General features: G+C 55.0%; 1 protein-coding gene across 2 annotated transcripts; it reads right to left on the bottom strand.

Moving 5' to 3' along the window:
- Positions 1 to 3,626: 3,626 nt before the first annotated feature.
- LOC142922619 (phosphatidylethanolamine-binding protein 1-like) lies at positions 3,627 to 19,351 on the bottom strand. 2 transcript variants are annotated; one of them, XM_076063440.1, is made up of 4 exons: positions 19,058 to 19,351; positions 16,933 to 17,042; positions 15,572 to 15,672; positions 3,627 to 11,011 (listed from the first exon to the last, which is right to left on the bottom strand). In XM_076063440.1, exons 1-4 carry the CDS (start codon positions 19,190 to 19,192, stop codon positions 10,770 to 10,772), a joined length of 588 nt encoding a protein of 195 aa, XP_075919555.1. In that variant the 5' UTR covers positions 19,193 to 19,351; the 3' UTR covers positions 3,627 to 10,769. The 2 variants fall into 2 exon arrangements, with proteins under 2 accessions (XP_075919555.1, XP_075919556.1); XM_076063441.1 differs by having other exon boundaries at positions 3,627 to 11,046; positions 19,058 to 19,349.
- Between the last annotated feature and the right edge of the window lie 202 nt (positions 19,352 to 19,553).

Consider the following 19,553-nt stretch of genomic DNA (forward strand, 5'->3'; position numbering starts at 1 on the left):
GGGGGTTGAAGTGGGGGGTTGAGTGGGGGGGTGAAGTGGGGGGTGAGTGGGGGGGATGAGTGGGGGGGTGGTAGGGATGGTGGGGGGGGTGAGTGAGGGGGTGAGTGGGGGGTGGGTGGGGTGGGGTGGGGGGTGAGTGGTGTGGGGTGAGTAGGGGGGTGAGTGGGGGTGAGTGGGGGTTTGAGTGGGGGGGTGAGTGGGGGGTTGAGTAGGGGGGTAGTTGGGGGTGAGTGGGGGAATGAGTGGGGGGGGGGGTGATTGGGGGGTTGAGTGGGGGATGAGTGGGGGGTGAGTGGGGGGTTGAGTGGGGGGTGAGTGGGGGGTTGAGTGGGGGGTGAGTGGGGGGTTGAGTGGGGGGTGAGTGGGGGGTGAGTGGGGGTTGAGTGGGGGGTGAGTGGGGGGTGAGTGAGGGGTTGAGTGGGGGGGTGAGTGGGGGGTTGAGTGGGGGGTGAGTGGGGGTGAGTGGGGGGATGAGTGGGGGGTTGAGTGGGGGGTGAGTGGGGGGTTGAGTGGGGGGTGAGTGGGGGGTTGAGTGGGGGGTGAGTGGGGGGTGAGTGGGGGGTGAGTGGGGGGATGAGTGGGGGGTGGTGGGGTGGTGGGGGGTGAGTGGAGGGGGTGAGTGGGGGGGTGTGGGTGGGGGGGTGAGTGGGGGGTGAGTGGGGGGGGGTGGGGGGTGAGTGGGGGGGGTGAGGGTGAGTGGGGGGTGAGTGGGGGGATGAGTGGGGGGGTGAGTGGGGGGGTGAGTGGGGGGGTGAGTGGGGGGTGAGTGGGGGGGGAGTGAGGGGGGGGGTGAGTGGGGGTGAGTGGGGAGGGGGGAGTGAGGGGTGAGCGGGGGGAGTGGGGGGGGTGATTGGGGGGATGAGTTGGGGGGGTGAGTGGGGGGGTGAGTGGGGGGGGGTGAGGGGGGGGGGTGAGTGGGGGTGAGTGGGGGGGGGGAGTGAGGGGTGAGCGGGGGGTGAGTGGGACGGATCTACTGACTCTACAGCGGTGTCTACTGACTCTACAGCGGTGTCTACTGACTCTACAGCGGTGTCTACTGACTCTATAGTGGTGTCTACTGACTCTACAGCGGTGTCTAATGACTCTACAGCGGTGTCTACTGACTCTACAGCGGTGTCTACTGACTCTACAGCGGTGTCTACTGACTCTACAGTAGTGTCTACTGACTCTACAGCGGTGTCTACTGACTCTACAGCGGTGTCTACTGACTCTACAGTAGTGTCTACTGACTCTACAGCGGTGTCTACTGACTCTACAGCGGTGTCTACTGACTCTACAGTAGTGTCTACTGACTCTACAGCGGTGTCTACTGACTCTACAGCGGTGTCTACTGACTCTACGGCGGTGTCTACTGACTCTACAGTAGTCTACTGACTCTACAGCGGTGTCTACTGACTCTACAGCGGTGTCTACTGACTCTACGGCGGTGTCTACTCACTCTACGGCGGTGTCTACTTACTCTACAGCGGTGTCTACTGACTCTACAGTGGTGTCTACTGACTCTACAGAGGTGTCTACTGACTCTACAGCGGTGTCTACTGACTCTACAGCGGTGTCTACTGACTCGTACAGCGGTGTCTACTGACTCGTACAGCGGTGACTACTGACTCTACAGCGGTGTCTACTGACTCTACAGCGGTGTCTACTGACTCTACAGCGGTGTCTACTGACTCTACAGCGGTGTCTACTCACTCTACGGTGGTGTCTACTGACTCTACAGCGGTGTCTACTGACTCTACAGCGGTGTCTACTGACTCTACAGCAGTATCTACTGACTCTACAGTGGTATCTACTGACTCTACGGCGGTGTCTACTGACTCTACGGCGGTGTGTACTGACTCTACAGTGGTGTCTACTGACTCTACAGTGGTGTCTATTGACTCTACAGCGGTGTCTACTGACTCTACAGCGGTTTCTACTGACTCTACAGCGGTGTCTACTCACTCTACGGCGGTGTCTACTGACTCTACAGCGGTGTCTACTGACTCTACGGCGGTGTCTACTGACTCTACAGCGGTGTCTACTCACTCTACGGCGGTGTCTACTGACTCTACGGCGGTGTCTACTGACTCTACAGCGGTGTCTACTGACTCTACAGCGGTGTCTACTGACTCTACGGCGGTGTCTACTGACTCTACAGTGGTGTCTACTGACTCTACAGTGGTGTCTACTGACTATACAGTAGTCTACTGACTCTACAGCGGTGTCTACTGACTCTACAGCGGTGTCTACTGACTCTACAGCGGTGTCTACTGACTCTACGGCGGTGTCTACTGACTGGCTTGCCTCCAGGCTCGCTGTTCACGATTGACCTCGGCCCTGTGCTGCAGCAGCGGCTGTGCAGTCTCCGCCCTCGCCTCACCGCCCTGCGGTTTCCTCGGGCCGTGCCTCGTTGTTTTGCATTGCCGCTGAGACGGCCGCTCTCTTTGCTTTCCTTTCTGTCGTCGCCACGGAGAGGCTCTTTCCCTTTATTTTCTCTCTCCGGAATATTCCCCACCCCCTCCCCTCCCACGACGCTGGGGGGGTGGGGGGGGGGGCGGGGGCAACCGCCTGAGTCTGCGTTCCGCTGGCGAGCAGATGCTCAACGTTACCGCACTCGCGTTCATCCGAGGGGGGGAGTTAACGCTTGTTGCGTTTAAAATATATAAACCAAATGGGTTTGTCAGTTGAAAGCGTTGCAAGGAAGGTGCAGAGACACAACAACAACAACAACCGCCATTCGAAGTGGCGGTGACGTCACCACGGCTGCCTGTGCCAGGCAACGTGCACCTTGAGGCCACGTGAAGTGTCGAACGCCCGCTGGCAGGAGGTCACGGGGCAGACCCAGCAGGTGCCACGGGTCGACTGACTGAGATGACTGGCTGATGCACCACCTGTGCCCCCTACTGTGCCAACCCGCTGTGCTTTAGCCACCCGGCGCTCCGCTCGTTGTTGTGAGCGTTGCTCCTTCGCCCTCCGTTGTTGTTGGAGGGCGACTGCCTCCAACTGCCCAGTAGCGTCCTTCACGAGCCTCCTCCACAGAGGCCGATCTTGACATCGCTGGTACCAGTCATCGGCAAGTCCACTCAGCTCCACGTCCTCCTGTACCACGTCGCTCCATCTCTTCTCTAGCCCGTGCCGCGCCCGTTTAGCCCCCTCGATCCGGCCGAGCAAAAGCTGTTTCGGCATGCGGTGGCTGGGCATGCGGGCTACATGACCCAGCCAACGGCAACCTTGCCTGCCGGAGGAGCTCACCGATGGGACTTTGTCCAGATCTTTCAAGGATTTGTGAGCTCCTCACACAATCCAGCCTGGTTAATCCCAGGATGGATCGTAGGCAGGCCAGCCTAAATGTTTCTAACTGGCGAAGATGCTCCATTAGGGAGATCCACATTTCGCAAGCGCAGAGAAGGGAGGGAATGACCGTGGCCGAAAAGACCCGAAGCTTAGTGCGGAGCGACAGACCAGATAGCTTCCACACAGCGTTACGCAACCGATGAAAAGGTATTGCCGCTCGACTGATTCGGAGCGAGACCTCTGCTGTTAAACTGGAGCCGGTCATAAGCACACTGCCCAGGTATGGGAAACTCACCACTCTCTCCACAACTGCCCCATCACCCATCACCAACAGACAGACAAAAAATGCCTTTCATAGGTAAGATGTTTGTTTAATTCAATGTTTTATCACACATGGGGAAAGGGGACAAAGATCCCCCAGGTAGCCTCTAGCAGGGCTGTAGGGGCAAGTGCTGTTAGTAGCGAGTAGCAGCAGCAGTGCCTATGTACTACACACACCACACACAAAGCTCCCCCAGGTAGCCTCTAGCAGGGCTGTAGGAGCAAGTGCTGTTAGTAGCGAGTAGCAGCAGTGTCTATGTACTACACACACCACACACAGACAAAGCTCCCCCAGGTAGCCTCTAGCAGGGCTGTAGGGGCAAGTGCTGTTATTAGCGAGTAGCAGCAGCAGTGTCTATGTACTACACTCACACCACACACAGACAAAGCTACCCCAGGTAGCCTCTAGCAAGGCTGTAGGGGCAAGTGCTGTTATTAGCGAGTAGCAGCAGCAGTCTCTATGTACTACACACACCACGCACAGACAAAGCTCCCCCAGGTAGCCTCTGGCAGGGTTGTAGGGGCAAGTGTTGTTAGCTAGCGAGTAGCAGTAGTGTATGAAGGCCGGAACGGCACACACGAGGGGGTGGGTGGCCAGCACCACGCCTGGCCGCCTTTGTCTCCCCCAGTGGTGAAGTTTACTGAGGCACCAGGTACTCATTTGAGGCTGAGTCGACCTAGGGGAGGCCCAGGACCGGTTCAGATAATCGTCACTGGTGGTGTTAGCCGTGAGCGGGAATCGAACCCGGGTCGCCAGGTTCATAGCGCAGCGTAGCGCTAACTGCTACACTACCGCTCACCACACACACTGACACAGACACACACACACAGATAGACACACACACACACAGATAGACACACACACAGACACACACACCACCACACACACACACAGACACACACACCACCACCACACACACACAGATGGACACACACACAGATAGACACACACACAGATAGATAGACACACACACAGATAGACACACACCACCACCACACACACACACAGAGAGATAGACACACACACAGATAGACACAACAACAACCGCCATTCGCCACTAAGTGGCGGTGACGTCACCACGACGCTTGTGCCAGGCTATGTGCACCCTGAGGCCACGTGAAGTGTCGAACGCCCGCTGGCAGGTCACGGGGCAGACCCAGGTGCCACGGGTCGACTGAGATGACTGGCTGATGCACCACCTGTGCCCCCTACTGTGCCAACCTGCTGTGCTTTAGCCACCCGGCGCTCCGCTCGTTGTTCTGAGCGTCGCTCCTCCGCCCTCCGTTGTTGTTGGAGGGCGACTACCTCCAACTGCCCAGTAGCATCCTTCACGAGCCTCCTCCACAGAGGCCGATCTTGACACCGCTGGTACCAGTCATCGGCAAGTCCACTCAGCTCCACGTCCTCCTGTACCACATCACTCCATCTCTTCTCTAGCCCGTGCCGCGCCCGCTTAGCCCCCTCAATCCGGCCGAACAAAAGCTGTTTCGGCATGCGGTGGCTGGGCATGCGGGCTACATGACCCAGCCATCGCAGCCTTCCCCGCCAGAGGAGCTCACCGATGGGACCTTGCCCAGATCTTTCAAGGAATTTTGAGCTCCTCACACAATCCAGTCTGGTTAAACCCAGGATGGATCGTAGGCAGGCCAGCCTAAATGTTTCTAACCGGCAAAGATGTTCCATTAGGGGGGTCCACGTTTCGCAAGCGTAGAGAAGGGATGGAATGACCGTGGCCGAGAAGACCTGAAGCTTAGTGCGGAGCGACAGACCAGGTAGCTTCCACACAGCGTTACGCAACCGATGAAAAGATATTGCCACTCGACTGATTCGGAGTGAGATCTCTGCTGTTAAACTGGAGCCAGTCATAAGCACACTGCCCAGGTATGGGAAACTCTCCACTCTCTCCACAACTGCCCCATCACCGATTGGGAGTTGTGGGGGTGGAGTGTCCGATGGTAGAAAATACCCAGGCAGGTGCTTAGTTTTGGTGGGGCTGATGGTAAGGCCCCACCTCTTTGTGGCACGCTCCAGTCTCAGCAGCAGCGTCTCCAACTCCTCCTCCGAATGTGCAGCTATTACCAAATCATCAGCATACATAACGTGGTTGAGCAATAGGGAGCCATCCCTTGACCGCACCCGGGCGTCGATCAGCCTCCCATTATATCTGTACCATATGGAGATTCCCCCGGTACAGCTATTGAAGGCTTCACGAACTACGTGGTCAAAATAGATGTTAAATAATGTGGGAGCCAGAGGACATCCCTGTCGCACCCCAAGGTTAACAGGGAAAGGCTCTGACTCCCGGCCACGTAGTTTTACCTGGGCCCGCTCACCATCATGAAGGTCCTTAATGATCGTGAGCAGAGGGTCAGGTACTCCAAAAGCACGAAGAACAACCCAGAGCCCAGGCCTACTGATGGTATCATAGGCCTTGACCAGGTCAATAAAGCAGAGATGTAGGTCTTGTTGGAATTCCCTACACCTCTGCTGTAGCAGACGGACAGAAAATATGGCATCTGTGCAGGACAGCCCTTTCCTGAAACCGCATTGGGGCTCCGCAAGCCTCTCCTCAGAGTGCCTGGCAAGGTGATGTTGAATAATCCTTGCCAGGACCTTTCCCGGCACACTGAGGAGTGAGATGCCCCTGTAGTTGTTACAGTCTGTGCGGTCCCCCTTCTTAAAAAGGGGGACCACCAGGGCATCCTTCCAATCCTGCGGAACCCGTCCAGTGGTCCAGTCTGTTGTTATGATGTCATATAGGGCAGTCTGTGCACAAACGCCGCCCTCCCTCAGCATTTCGCTTGGGAGATCATCTCTGCCCGCGGCCTTTCCTGGTCTCAGACTCCGGATCGCCTTCAGTACTTCCTCAACAGATGACACCTCAGCCAGCCACTCACAGGGGGTGACTTCTTCCAATATTTGAGGCACCGCAGCCTCAGCAGGGTCATCCTCACTTTGTGCCACGATGTTTTCCTGGCTGAGGGATTTTCCCTCCCCCAGGACCTCACAGAAATGCTCAGCAAATCTGCAAACCTGTCCCTGGGGGTCGGAGATTGGGTCACCGTTTTTTCCCCTAATGATGGTAATAGGTGTGGCGCTGCAGATTACTTTTTTGATGGAGTTAAATAGAGATTTGTGATCACGGGCCACTGAGGCAGACTCCATCTCCTCAGCAACCCGCGACCACCACCCATCCTTGCAGCGCCTCACGGCTCTCCGAACCTCCGAGCGAAGGCTGCGGTAAGCCTCCTCATTCTCTGACGTGGGATTCTGTAGCCGATGACAGTGGGCCTGTCGCTTTTTCTCAACCATCCTGAACACCTCCTCTGTCAGCCAGGGTCTCTGGGGACGTCTGGACCGCGTACCCAAAGCAGCCATTGCAGCTGCATGAGTCACAGTCCTAAACCTCGCCCATTTACCCTCGACATCAGGAGGAGTCGGGGACGATGCCAATCCCAGCCACAAGCGATGATGAAATTCTCGCTTGCAACTTTCATCAGATAACTGAGACCAGGCCACTTTAGGTTGATAGACACACACACAGATAGACACACACACAGACACACAGACACCACACCAGTGGCCTTAACCCATCCTTAGTGTGTGTGTGTGCATCTATCAGCTTCGAAATCAGCAGAATTGGTTCAGGGCAGGCATCATCAGGGTGGCTATGAGATGTTAACTACCTCGCCTGGTCTACAGGAGGTCCTGGGTTCTATCCCTGGACACTGATGTCTATGTAGGAGTCTGTGTGTGTGTCTCTCTCTCTCTCTCATCATCATCACGGTGGCTATGAGATGTTAACTACCTCGCCTGGTATACAGGAGGTCGTGGGTTCTATCCCTGGACACTGATGTCTATGTAGGAGTCTGTGTGTCTCTCTCATCATCATCACGGTGGCTATGAGATGTTAACTACCTCGCCTGGTCTACAGGAGGTCGTGGGTTCTATCCCTGGACACTGATGTCTATGTGGGAGTCTGTGTGTGTGTCTCTCTCTCTCATCATCATCACGGTGGCTATGAGATGTTAACTACCTCGCCTGGTATACAGGAGGTCGTGGGTTCTATCCCTGGACACTGATGTCTATGTAGGAGTCTGTGTGTGTCTCTCTCTCTCATCATCATCACGGTGGCTATGAGATGTTAACTACCTCGCCCGGTCTACAGGAGGTCGTGGGTTCTATCCCTGGACACTGATGTCTATGTAGGTGTCTGTGTGTCTCTCTCTCATCATCATCATCATCACGGTGGCTATGAGATGTTAACTACCTCGCCTGGTCTACAGGAGGTCGTGGGTTCTATCCCTGGACACTGATGTCTATGTAGGAGTCTGTGTGTGTGTCTCTCTCTCTCTCATCATCATCACGGTGGCTATGAGATGTTAACTACCTCGCCTGGTCTACAGGAGGTCGTGGGTTCTATCCCTGGACACTGATGTCTATGTAGGAATCTGTGTGTCTCTCTCATCATCATCACGGTGGCTATGAGATGTTAACTACCTCGCCTGGTCTACAGGAGGTCGTGGGTTCTATCCCTGGACACTGATGTCTATGTAGGAGTCTGTGTGTGTGTCTCTCTCTCTCTCATCATCATCACGGTGGCTATGAGATGTTAACTACCTCGTCTGGTATACAGGAGGTCGTGGGTTCTATCCCTGGACACTGATGTCTATGTAGGTGTCTGTGTGTGTCTCTCTCTCTCTCATCATCATCATCATCAGGGTGGCTAGGAGATGTTAACTACCTTACCTGGTCCACAGGAGGTCGTGGGTTCTATCCCTGGACACTGATGTCTATGTAGGAGTCTGTGTGTGTGTCTCTCTCATCATCATCATCACGGTGGCTATGAGATGTTAACTACCTCGCCTGGTCTACAGGAGGTCGTGGGTTCTATCCCTGGACACTGATGTCTATGTAGGAGTCTGTGTGTGTCTCTCTCTCATCATCATCACGGTGGCTATGAGATGTTAACTACCTCGCCTGATCTACAGGAGGTCGTGGGTTCTATCCCTGGACACTGATGTCTATGTAGGTGTCTGTGTGTCTCTCTCTCATCATCATCATCATCACGGTGGCTATGAGATGTTAACTACCTCGCCTGATCTACAGGAGGTCGTGGGTTCTATCCCTGGACACTGATGTCTATGTAGGTGTCTGTGTGTGTCTCTCTCTCTCTCATCATCATCACGGTGGCTATGAGATGTTAACTACCTCGCCTGGTCTACAGGAGGTCGTGGGTTCTATCCCGACCCTGACGATGCCTGCTGCTGTATATTTGGAGTCTGAGTGTCTCCCTCTTATCATCATCATCACGGTGGCTATGAGATGTTAACTACCTCGCCTGGTTTACAGGAGGTCGTGGGTTCTATCCCTGGACACTGTTGTCTATGTAGGAGTCTGTGTGTGTGTCTCTCTCTCATCATCATCACGGTGGCTATGAGATGTTAACCACCTCGCCTGGTACGCGGGAGGTCGTGGATTCCCACGTGGTGGTGGTGATGTTGATGACGATGATGTGATCCCACGTGGCTGAGCTGCTAACTTGTGTTGCGATGTCCAGGTTGTGCCGCTCGTCTGAACAAACTGCTTCTAGCGAAGCTCTGGCAGCCTGCTGATGAGACACTGGAGGTCGAAACCGGCTCCCGGGTTTTGTGGGCTCGAGTTGAAGGCTCAGGGCATCGCAGTGCAAGGGTGAGGGGGTAGGGGTGAGGAGGGGGTGGGGTGAGGGGGGGGTGGGGTGAGGGGGGGGTGGGGTGAGGGGTGAGGGGGTAGAGGTGAGGTGGGTGAGGGGGGAGGGGCTGGCGGGTGTAGGGGTGAGGCTGACACCACCACTAGGGTGGTGTCAGCCTCACCACCCCAGGGGTGAGGCTGACACCACCACCCTAGCGGTGACGCTGGAGCGGTGGTGTCAGCCTCACCGCCGCCCCAGCGGTGAGGCTGACACCACCGCCCCATCGGTGAGGCTGACACCACCACCCTAGTGGTGGTGTCAACCTCACCGCCCCAGCGGCGAGGTTGACACCACCCTAGTGGTGGTGTCAACCTCACCGCCCCAGCGGTGAGGCTGACACCACCCTAGTGGTGGTGTCAGCCTCACCGCCACAGCGGCGAGGCTGACACCACCACCCTAGCGGTGACGCTGGAGCGGTGGTGTCAGCCTCACCACCCCAGGGGTGAGGCTGACACCACCCTAGTGGTGGTGTCAACCTCACCGCCACAGCGGCGAGGTCTGACACCACCGCCGCAGCGGTGACGCTGGAGCGGTGGTGGCAGCCTCACCACCCCAGGGGTGAGGCTGACACCACCACCCTAGTGGTGGTGTCAACCTCACCGCAACAGCAGCGAGGCTGACACCACCGCCCCAGCGGTGACGCTGGAGCGGTGGTGTCACAGCCTCACCACCCCAGGGGTGAGGCTGACACCACCACCCTAGTGGTGGTGTCAACCTCACCGCAACAGCAGCGAGGCTGACACCACCACCCTAGCGGTGACGCTGGAGCGGTGGTGTCACAGCCTCACCACCCCAGGGGTGAGGCTGACACCACCACCCTAGTGGTGGTGTCAACCTCACCGCCACAGCGGCGAGGTTTGACACCACCGCCCCAGCGGTGACGCTGGAGCGGTGGTGTCAGCCTCACCACCCCAGGGGTGAGGCTGACACCACCCTAGTGGTGGTGTCAACCTCACCGCCACAGCGGCGAGGCTGACACCACCGCCCCAGCGGTGACGCTGGAGCGGTGGTGTCACAGCCTCACCGCCGCCCCAGCGGTGAGGCTGACACCACCACCCTAGTGGTGGTGGTTACGCTGACACCACCCTAGTGGTGGTGTCAGCATCACCACCACCGCCCCAGCGGCGAGGCTGACACCACCACCCTAGTGGTGGTGGTGACACTGACACCACCACTAGGGTGGTGTCAGCATCACCACCACCGGCCCAGCGGTGAGGCTGACACCACCACCCTAGTGGTGGTGGTGACACTGACACCACCACTAGGGTGGTGTCAGCATCACCACCACCGGCCCAGCGGTGAGGCTGATACCACCACCCTAGTGGTGGTGGTGACACTGACACCACCACTAGGGTGGTGTCAGCATCACCACCACCGTGCCCCAGCGGCGAGGCTGACACCACCGCCCTAGTGGCGGTGGTGACGCTGACACCACCACCACTAGGGTGGTGGTGGTGTCAGCGTCACCAGCGGCGAGTCCGGTACCCCAGCGCCGCTCACGAGCCCGACAGCTGCTTGTAGAGCGTTGGGACGAAGTCGTCCCACCGGGCCTGGTAGCAGGAGCCAGCGCAGGGGGCCGCTAGGCCGTGGCCGCAGCGGAAGCGGCGCGTCTGGAAGAGCGGCCGCCCCTGGCCGGAGCGGTCGCTCAAGCGGGGGGCCGAGGGGGAGATGGGGCCGGCCGGCTGCAGGTACACAAGCCACACGTAGCGGTGCAGGCCTGTGGAGTGGTGGGGGAGGGGGGGTGGTGGTGTGAGTCTGTGGGTGGTGGTGTGTGTGGTAGTGTGAGTGGTAGTGTGTGTGGTGGTGTGTGTGGTGGTGTGAGTGGTAGTGTGTGTGGTGGTGTGTGTGGTAGTGTGTGTGGTAGTGTGTGTGGTAGGGTGTGTGGTGGTGTGAGTGGTGGTGTGAGTGGTAGTGTGTGTGGTAGTGTGAGTGGTAGTGGTAGTGTGTGTGGTAGTGTGAGTGGTAGTGTGAGTGGTAGTGTGTGTGGTAGTGTGAGTGGTAGTGTGTGTGGTGGTGTGTGTGGTAGTGTGTGTGGTAGTGTGTGTGGTAGTGTGAGTGGTAGTGTGTGTGGTAGTGTGAGTCTGTGTGGTAGTGTGAGTCTGTGTGGTAGTGTGAGTGGTAGTGTGAGTCTGTGAGTGGTAGTGTGTGTGGTAGTGTGAGTGGTAGTGTGAGTGGTAGTGTGTGTCTGTGAGTGGTGGTGTGAGTCTGTGTGAGTCTGTGTGAGTGGTGTGAGTCTGTGTGAGTGGTGTGAGTCTGTGTGAGTGGTGTGAGTCTGTGTGAGTGGTGTGAGTCTGTGTGAGTGGTGTGAGTCTGTGTGTGTGGTGGTGTGTGTGGTAGTGTGTGTGGTAGTGTGTGTGGTAGTGTGTGTGGTAGTGTGTGTGGTGGTGTGTGTGGTAGTGTGTGTGGTAGTGTGTGTGGTAGTGTGAGTGGTAGTGTGAGTGGTGTGAGTCTGTGTGGTAATGTGAGTAGTGTGAGTGGTAGTGTGTGTGGTAGTGTGAGTGGTGTGAGTCTGTGTGAGTGGTGTGAGTCTGTGTGAGTGGTGTGAGTCTGTGTGAGTGGTGTGAGTCTGTGAGTGGTGGTGTGAGTCTGTGTGTCGTGGTGTGAGTCTGTAGGTGGTGGTGTGTGTGGTAGTGTGAGTGGTAGTGTGAGTGGTAGTGTGTGTGGTAGTGTGAGTGGTAGTGTGTGTGGTATTGTGTGTGGTAGTGTGAGTGGTGTGAGTCTGTGTGGTAGTGTGAGTGAGTGGTGTGAGTATGTGTGGTAGTGTGAGTCTGTGTGAGTGGTGTGAGTCTGTGTGAGTGGTGTGAGTCTGTGTGAGTGGTGTGAGTCTGTGTGAGTGGTGTGAGTCTGTGTGAGTCTGTGTGAGTGGTGTGAGTCTGTGTGAGTGGTGTGAGTCTGTGTGAGTGGTAGTGTGAGTGGTAGTGTGAGTGGTAGTGTGAGTGGTAGTGTGTGTGGTAGTGTGAGTGGTAGTGTGAGTGGTAGTGTGAGTGGTAGTGTGAGTGGTAGTGTGTGTGGTAGTGTGAGTGGTAGTGTGTGTGGTAGTGTGAGTGGTAGTGTGAGTGGTAGTGTGAGTGGTAGTGTGTGTGGTAGTGTGAGTGGTAGTGTGAGTGGTAGTGTGTGTGGTAGTGTGTGTGGTAGTGTGAGTGGTAGTGTGGTAGGGTGAGTGGTAGTGTGAGTGGTAGTGTGAGTGGTGTGAGTGGTAGTGTGAGTGGTAGTGTGAGTGGTAGTGTGAGTGGTAGTGTGAGTGGTAGTGTGAGTCACTGTGTGTGGTAGTGTGTGTGGTAGTGTGTGTGGTAGTGTGTGTGGTAGTGTGAGTGGTAGTGTGAGTGGTAGTGTGAGTGGTAGTGTGAGTGGTAGTGTGAGTGGTAGTGTGTGTGGTAGTGTGAGTGGTAGTGTGAGTGGTGTGAGTGGTAGTGTGTGTGGTAGTGTGAGTGGTAGTGTGAGTGTGAGTGGTAGTGTGAGTGGTAGTGTGTGTGGTAGTGTGAGTGGTAGTGTGAGTGGTAGTGTGAGTGGTAGTGTGAGTGGTAGTGTGTGTGGTAGTGTGAGTGGTAGTGTGTGTGGTAGTGTGAGTGGTAGTGTGTGTGGTAGTGTGAGTGGTAGTGTGAGTGGTAGTGTGAGTGGTAGTGTGAGTGGTAGTGTGTGTGGTAGTGTGAGTGGTAGTGTGTGTGGTAGTGTGAGTGGTAGTGTGAGTGGTAGTGTGAGTGGTAGTGTGTGTGGTAGTGTGAGTGGTAGTGTGAGTGGTAGTGTGTGTGGTAGTGTGTGTGGTAGTGTGAGTGGTAGTGTGGTAGGGTGAGTGGTAGTGTGAGTGGTAGTGTGAGTGGTGTGAGTGGTAGTGTGAGTGGTAGTGTGAGTGGTAGTGTGAGTGGTAGTGTGAGTGGTAGTGTGAGTCACTGTGTGTGGTAGTGTGTGTGGTAGTGTGTGTGGTAGTGTGTGTGGTAGTGTGAGTGGTAGTGTGAGTGGTAGTGTGAGTGGTAGTGTGAGTGGTAGTGTGAGTGGTAGTGTGTGTGGTAGTGTGAGTGGTAGTGTGAGTGGTGTGAGTGGTAGTGTGTGTGGTAGTGTGAGTGGTAGTGTGAGTGTGAGTGGTAGTGTGAGTGGTAGTGTGTGTGGTAGTGTGAGTGGTAGTGTGAGTGGTAGTGTGAGTGGTAGTGTGAGTGGTAGTGTGTGTGGTAGTGTGAGTGGTAGTGTGTGTGGTAGTGTGTGTGGTAGTGTGTGTGGTAGTGTGTGTGGTAGTGTGAGTGGTAGTGTGAGTGGTAGTGTGAGTGGTAGTGTGAGTGGTAGTGTGTGTGGTAGTGTGTGTGGTAGTGTGAGTGGTAGTGTGAGTGGTAGTGTGAGTGGTAGTGTGAGTGGTAGTGTGTGTGGTAGTGTGAGTGGTAGTGTGTGTGGTAGTGTGTGTGGTAGTGTGAGTGGTAGTGTGAGTGGTAGTGTGAGTGGTAGTGTATGTGGTAGTGTGTGTGGTAGTGTGTGTGGTAGTGTGTGTGGTAGTGTGTGTGGTAGTGTGAGTGGTAGTGTGAGTGGTGTGAGTCTGTGTGGTAATGTGAGTAGTGTGAGTGGTAGTGTGTGTGGTAGTGTGCGTGGTGTGAGTCTGTGTGAGTGGTGTGAGTCTGTGTGAGTGGTGTGAGTCTGTGTGAGTGGTGTGAGTCTGTGTGAGTGGTGTGAGTCTGTGTGAGTGGTGTGAGTGGTGTGAGTGGTAGTGTGAGTCTGTGAGTCTGTGTGAGTGGTGTGAGTCTGTGTGAGTGGTGTGAGTAGTGTGAGTGGTGTGAGTCTGTGTGGTAGTGTGAGTAGTGTGAGTGGTGTGAGTCTGTGTGAGTGGTGTGAGTGGTGTGAGTCTGTGTGGTAGTGTGAGTGGTAGTGTGAGTCTGAGTGGTGTGTGTGGTAGTGTGAGTGGTAGTGTGAGTGGTGTGAGTCTGTGTGAGTGGTGTGAGTCTGTGTGAGTGGTGTGAGTCTGTGTGAGTGGTGTGAGTCTGTGTGAGTGGTGTGAGTCTGTGTGAGTGGTGTGAGTCTGTGTGGTAGTGTGAGTGGTGTGAGTAGTGTGAGTGGTGTGAGTCTGTGTGAGTGGTGTGAGTGGTGTGAGTCTGTGTGGTAGTGTGAGTGGTAGTGTGAGTCTGAGTGGTGTGTGTGGTAGTGTGAGTGGTAGTGTGAGTGGTGTGAGTCTGTGTGAGTGGTGTGAGTCTGTGTGAGTGGTGTGAGTCTGTGTGAGTGGTGTGAGTCTGTGTGAGTGGTGTGAGTCTGTGTGAGTGGTGTGAGTCTGTGTGGTAGTGTGAGTGGTGTGAGTGGTGTGAGTCTGTGTGAGTAGTGTGAGTGGTAGTGTGAGTGGTGTGAGTCTGTGTGGTAGTGTGAGTGGTAGTGTGAGTCTGAGTGGTGTGTGTGGTAGTGTGAGTGGTAGTGTGAGTGGTGTGAGTCTGTGTGAGTGGTGTGAGTCTGTGTGAGTGGTGTGAGTCTGTGTGGTAGTGTGTGTGGTAGTGTGAGTGGTAGTGTGAGTGGTAGTGTGAGTGGTGTGAGTCTGTGTGAGTGGTGTGAGTCTGTGTGAGTGGTGTGAGTCTGTGTGAGTGGTGTGAGTCTGTGTGAGTGGTGTGAGTCTGTGTGAGTGGTGTGAGTCTGTGTGAGTGGTGTGAGTCTGTGTGAGTGGTGTGAGTCTGTGTGAGTGGTGTGAGTCTGTGTGGTAGTGTGTGTGGTAGTGTGAGTGGTAGTGTGAGTGGTAGTGTGAGTGGTAGTGTGTGTGGTAGTGTGAGTGGTAGTGTGAGTGGTAGTGTGTGTGGTAGTGTGAGTCTGTGTGAGTGGTGTGAGTCTGTGTGAGTGGTGTGAGTCTGTGTGAGTGGTGTGAGTCTGTGTGGTAGTGTGAGTGGTGGTGTGAGTCTGAGTGGTAGTGTGAGTGGTAGTGTGAGTGGTAGTGTGAGTCTGTGTGAGTGGTGTGAGTGGTGTGAGTGGTGTGAGTCTGTGTGAGTGGTGTGAGTCTGTGTGAGTGGTAGTGTGAGTGGTAGTGTGAGTGGTAGTGTGAGTCTGTGTGAGTGGTGTGAGTGGTGTGAGTGGTGTGAGTCTGTGTGAGTCTGTGTGAGTCTGTGTGGTAGTGTGAGTGGTGTGAGTGGTGTGAGTCTGTGTGAGTCTGTGTGGTAGTGTGAGTGGTGTGAGTCTGTGTGGTAGTGTGAGTGGTGTGAGTGGTGTGAGTGGTAGTGTGAGTGGTAGTGTGAGTGGTAGTGTGAGTCTGTGTGAGTGGTGTGAGTCTGTGTGAGTGGTGTGAGTCTCTGTACCTGTGCCCTGAGGGGGTCCTGACCCCACGTACTCAGACAGGACGTCGCCACGACTAATGTCGTTACCTGGCACATTCATTACCAGGTAGTGATGCCACTCCCTGCACACACACACACACAGACACACAGACACACACACACACACAGACACACACACACAGACACACACACACAGACACACACACACAGACACACACACACAGATACACACAGACACACACACACAGACACACACACACACAGAGACACACATACACACAGACATACACACACAGACACACACACACAGACACACACATACACACATACACACACACAGACACACACACACACACAGACACACACAGACACACACACCACACACAAAGACAAAGATCCCCCATATAGCCTTAACAGACTGTAGGGGCAAGTGCTGTTAGCGAGCACCTCATGAAGGCCGGAACGGTACACGAGGGGGTGGGTGGCCAGCACCACGCCCGACCGCCTTTGTCTCCCTAGTGGCGATGTTTACACACCGCACCAGGTACTCATTTGAGGCTGAGTCGACCTAGGGGAGGCCCAGGAGCGGTCCAGATTACGATTATGATACTGATACTGCTGATGATGATGCTGATACTGCTGATGATGATACTGATACTGCTGCTGCTGATGATACTGATACTGCTGATGATACTGATACTGCTGATGATGATAATGATACTGCTGATGATACTGATACTGCTGATGATGCTGATACTGCTGCTGATGATGCTGATACTGCTGCTGATGATGCTGATACTGCTGATGATGCTGATACTGCTGATGATGATTCTGATACTGCTGATGATGATGCTGATACTGCTGCTGATGATGCTGATACTGCTGATGATGATTCTGATACTGCTGATGATGATACTGCTGCTGCAGATGCTGATACTGCTGATGATGATTCTGATACTGCTGATGATGATACTGCTGCTGCTGCTGACACTGATACTGCTGATGATGATACTGATACTGCTGATGGCGCTGCTGATGATGATGCTGCTGCTGCCGATGATGATGCTGCTGATGCTGATGATGATACTGATACTGCTGATGATGCTGCTGCTGATGATGCTGATGATGATGCTGCTGCTGATGATGCTGCTGATCATGCTGATGATACTGATGATGCTGCTGATCATGCTGATGATGGTGATGATGCTGATGATGGTGATGATGCTGATGATGGTGATGATGCTGCTACTGATGATGCTGATGATGATGCTGATGATGATGACGCTGCTGATGTTGATGCTGCTGCTGATGATGATGCTGATGATGTTGATGCTGCTGCTGATGATGCTGATGATACTGATGATGCTGATGATGATGTTCACCTGAACTTGGGCTTGTCCCTGCTGGGCGCGTCAGGGTCCGTCAGGATGATGGTGTAGAGGCTCTTGGGGTCACAGCCGTCCCACTCCAGAATAGTCGGCTTGTCCTTCACCTACAACCACAACAACAACCACCAATACAACCACCATCACAACCACCATCACTACAACCACCATCACTACAACCACAACAACCACCACCACTACAAACACCACCACTACAACCACAACAACCACCATCACTACAACCACCATCACTACAACCACTACAACAACCACTACAACAACCACCACCACTACAACCACCACCACTACAACAACCACCATCACTACAACAACCACCACCACTACAACAACCACTACAACAACCACCATCACTACAACCACAACCACCATCACTACAACCACCACCACCACTACAACAACCATCATCACTACAACAATCACCATCACTACAACCACAACAACCACAACCACCACCACTACAACAACCACCATCACTACAACCACAACAACCACCACCACCACTACAATAACCATCATCACTACAACCACCACCACTACAACCACCACCATCACTACAACAACCACCACCACTACAACCACCACCACTACAACAACCACCACCACTACAACCACCACCACCACTACAACCACAACCACCACTACAACCCCCACCACCACTACAACCCCCACCACCACTACAACCACCATCACCACCACTACCATCACCACCACCATCATCACCATCACCACCATCACCACCACCAACCACCACCATCATCACCACCACCACCACTACAACCACCACCACTACCATCACCACCACCACCATCATCACCACCATCATCACCATCACCACCACTACCATCACCACCACTACCATCACCACCACCAACTACCACCATCATCACCACCACCACCACTACAACCACCACCACTACCATCACCACCACCACTACCATCACCACCACCACCATCACCACCACCACTACAACCACCACCACTACAACCACCACCACTATAACTATAACCACCACAGCTACCATCACAACTACACACACAGAGAGCTAACACAGTAAGTGAACCTAGCCTGGCACCACACACACACAGCTATCACAGTAAGTGAACCTAGCCTGGCACACACACACAGAGAGCTATCACAGTAAGTGAACCTAGCCTGGCACCACACACACAGCTAACACAGCAAGTGAACCTAGCCTGGCACACACACACAGCTATGACAGTAAGTGAACCTAGCCTGGCACACACACACACACAGCTATCACAGTAAGTGAACCTAGCCTGGCACCACACACACAGCTAACACAGTAAGTGAACCTAGCCTGGCACACACACACACAGCTATCACAGTAAGTGAACCTATCCTGGCACACACACACACACAGCTAACACAGTAAGTGAACCTAGCCTGGCACCACACACACACACACACAGCTATCACAGTAAGTGCACCTAGCCTGGCACACACACACACAGAGCTATCACAGTAAGTGGACCTAGCCTGGCACACACACACACACAGCTATCACAGTAAGTGAACCTAGCCTGGCACACACACAACTTACGATCACCCCAACTTACGAACACCCCAACCTACGATCACCCCAACTTGCAAACACCCCGACTTACGAACACCTCGACTTACGAGCACTCAGACTAAAAACACCGTCCTACAAACACCCCGACTTACGAACACCTCGACTTACGAGCACTCAGACTAAAAAACACCCCGACCTACAAACACCCCGACTTACGAACACCACGACTTCGCGAACACCCCGACTGCAAACACCCCGACTTGCGACCACCCCGACTTACGAACACCCCGACTTCGCGAACACCCCGACTTCGCGAACACCCCGACTTACGCACACCAGACGTGAGTGGAGGTATATTCTTGGTTCTTTCGGTAAAGTCACCACCGCGTAGAAGGGAAACAATAAAATAATAATAAAATATATCAAACAATAAAATTATCACGACGTTTCGACTGCTGCAACACGAAGCGGCAATCATCATCGTCATCAGTGTGGAGGTGTTTACGGCCTAGTCGCCCACGGGCCCCCCCTCCTTGCCTGAGTCGCCACCCCCGCCCGCCCCTCACCTGGGTGGGGGTGAGCTCGGCGCCGAGGGAGTCGATCTCCACGGGACCGTAGGCGACGCGCAGGGGGGCCGCGGGCTGCTCGTCCACCTCGTGCAGGGCGAGCTCCCCGCTCCACGCGCTCACGTCCACGGGCATCGCGGTGCTGGGGTTGGTTGGTGGTGGTTGGTGGTGGTTGGTGGTGCACCTAGCCTGGCACGACACACACACACAGACACGGGGGGAGGTGTCGGTGAGAGAGTGGAGCACTGCGGCAGGTTGAGTCGCAGTGGAAAGTCGACGCGGTGACGTCAACGCGTTAGCGTTGTCGGGAGGAGGGGGTGAGCGTGGTGACGTCAACGCGTTAGCGTTGACAGGATGCGGGGGTGAGCGTGGTGACGTCAACGCGTTAGTGTTGTAAGGAGGCGGGGGTGGACGTGGTGACGTCAACGCGTTAGTGTTGTCTAGAGGCGGGGGTGGACGTGGTGACGTCAACGCGTTAGCGTTGTAAGGAGGCGCG

Source organism: Petromyzon marinus, unplaced genomic scaffold (genome assembly GCF_048934315.1).
Source record: "Petromyzon marinus isolate PM22_M1 ecotype Great Lakes invasive population unplaced genomic scaffold, UKy_Petmar_22M1.pri1.0 PM_Scaffold_120, whole genome shotgun sequence".
In the NCBI taxonomy this organism is placed as follows: Eukaryota; Metazoa; Chordata; class Hyperoartia; order Petromyzontiformes; family Petromyzontidae; genus Petromyzon; species Petromyzon marinus.

Coding starts and splice junctions, on each gene's coding strand:
- LOC142922619 (XM_076063440.1), bottom strand. CDS start 19,192: ATGCCCGTGGACGTGAGCGCGTGGAGCGGGGAGCTCGCCCTGCACGAG. Junction 15,673..16,932: donor AGGGACAAGCCCAAGTTCAG/GTGAACATCATC, acceptor GTGTGTGTGCAG/GGAGTGGCATCACTACCTGG. Junction 11,012..15,571: donor AGGACCCCCTCAGGGCACAG/GTACAGAGACTC, acceptor GTGTACCTGCAG/CCGGCCGGCCCCATCTCCCC.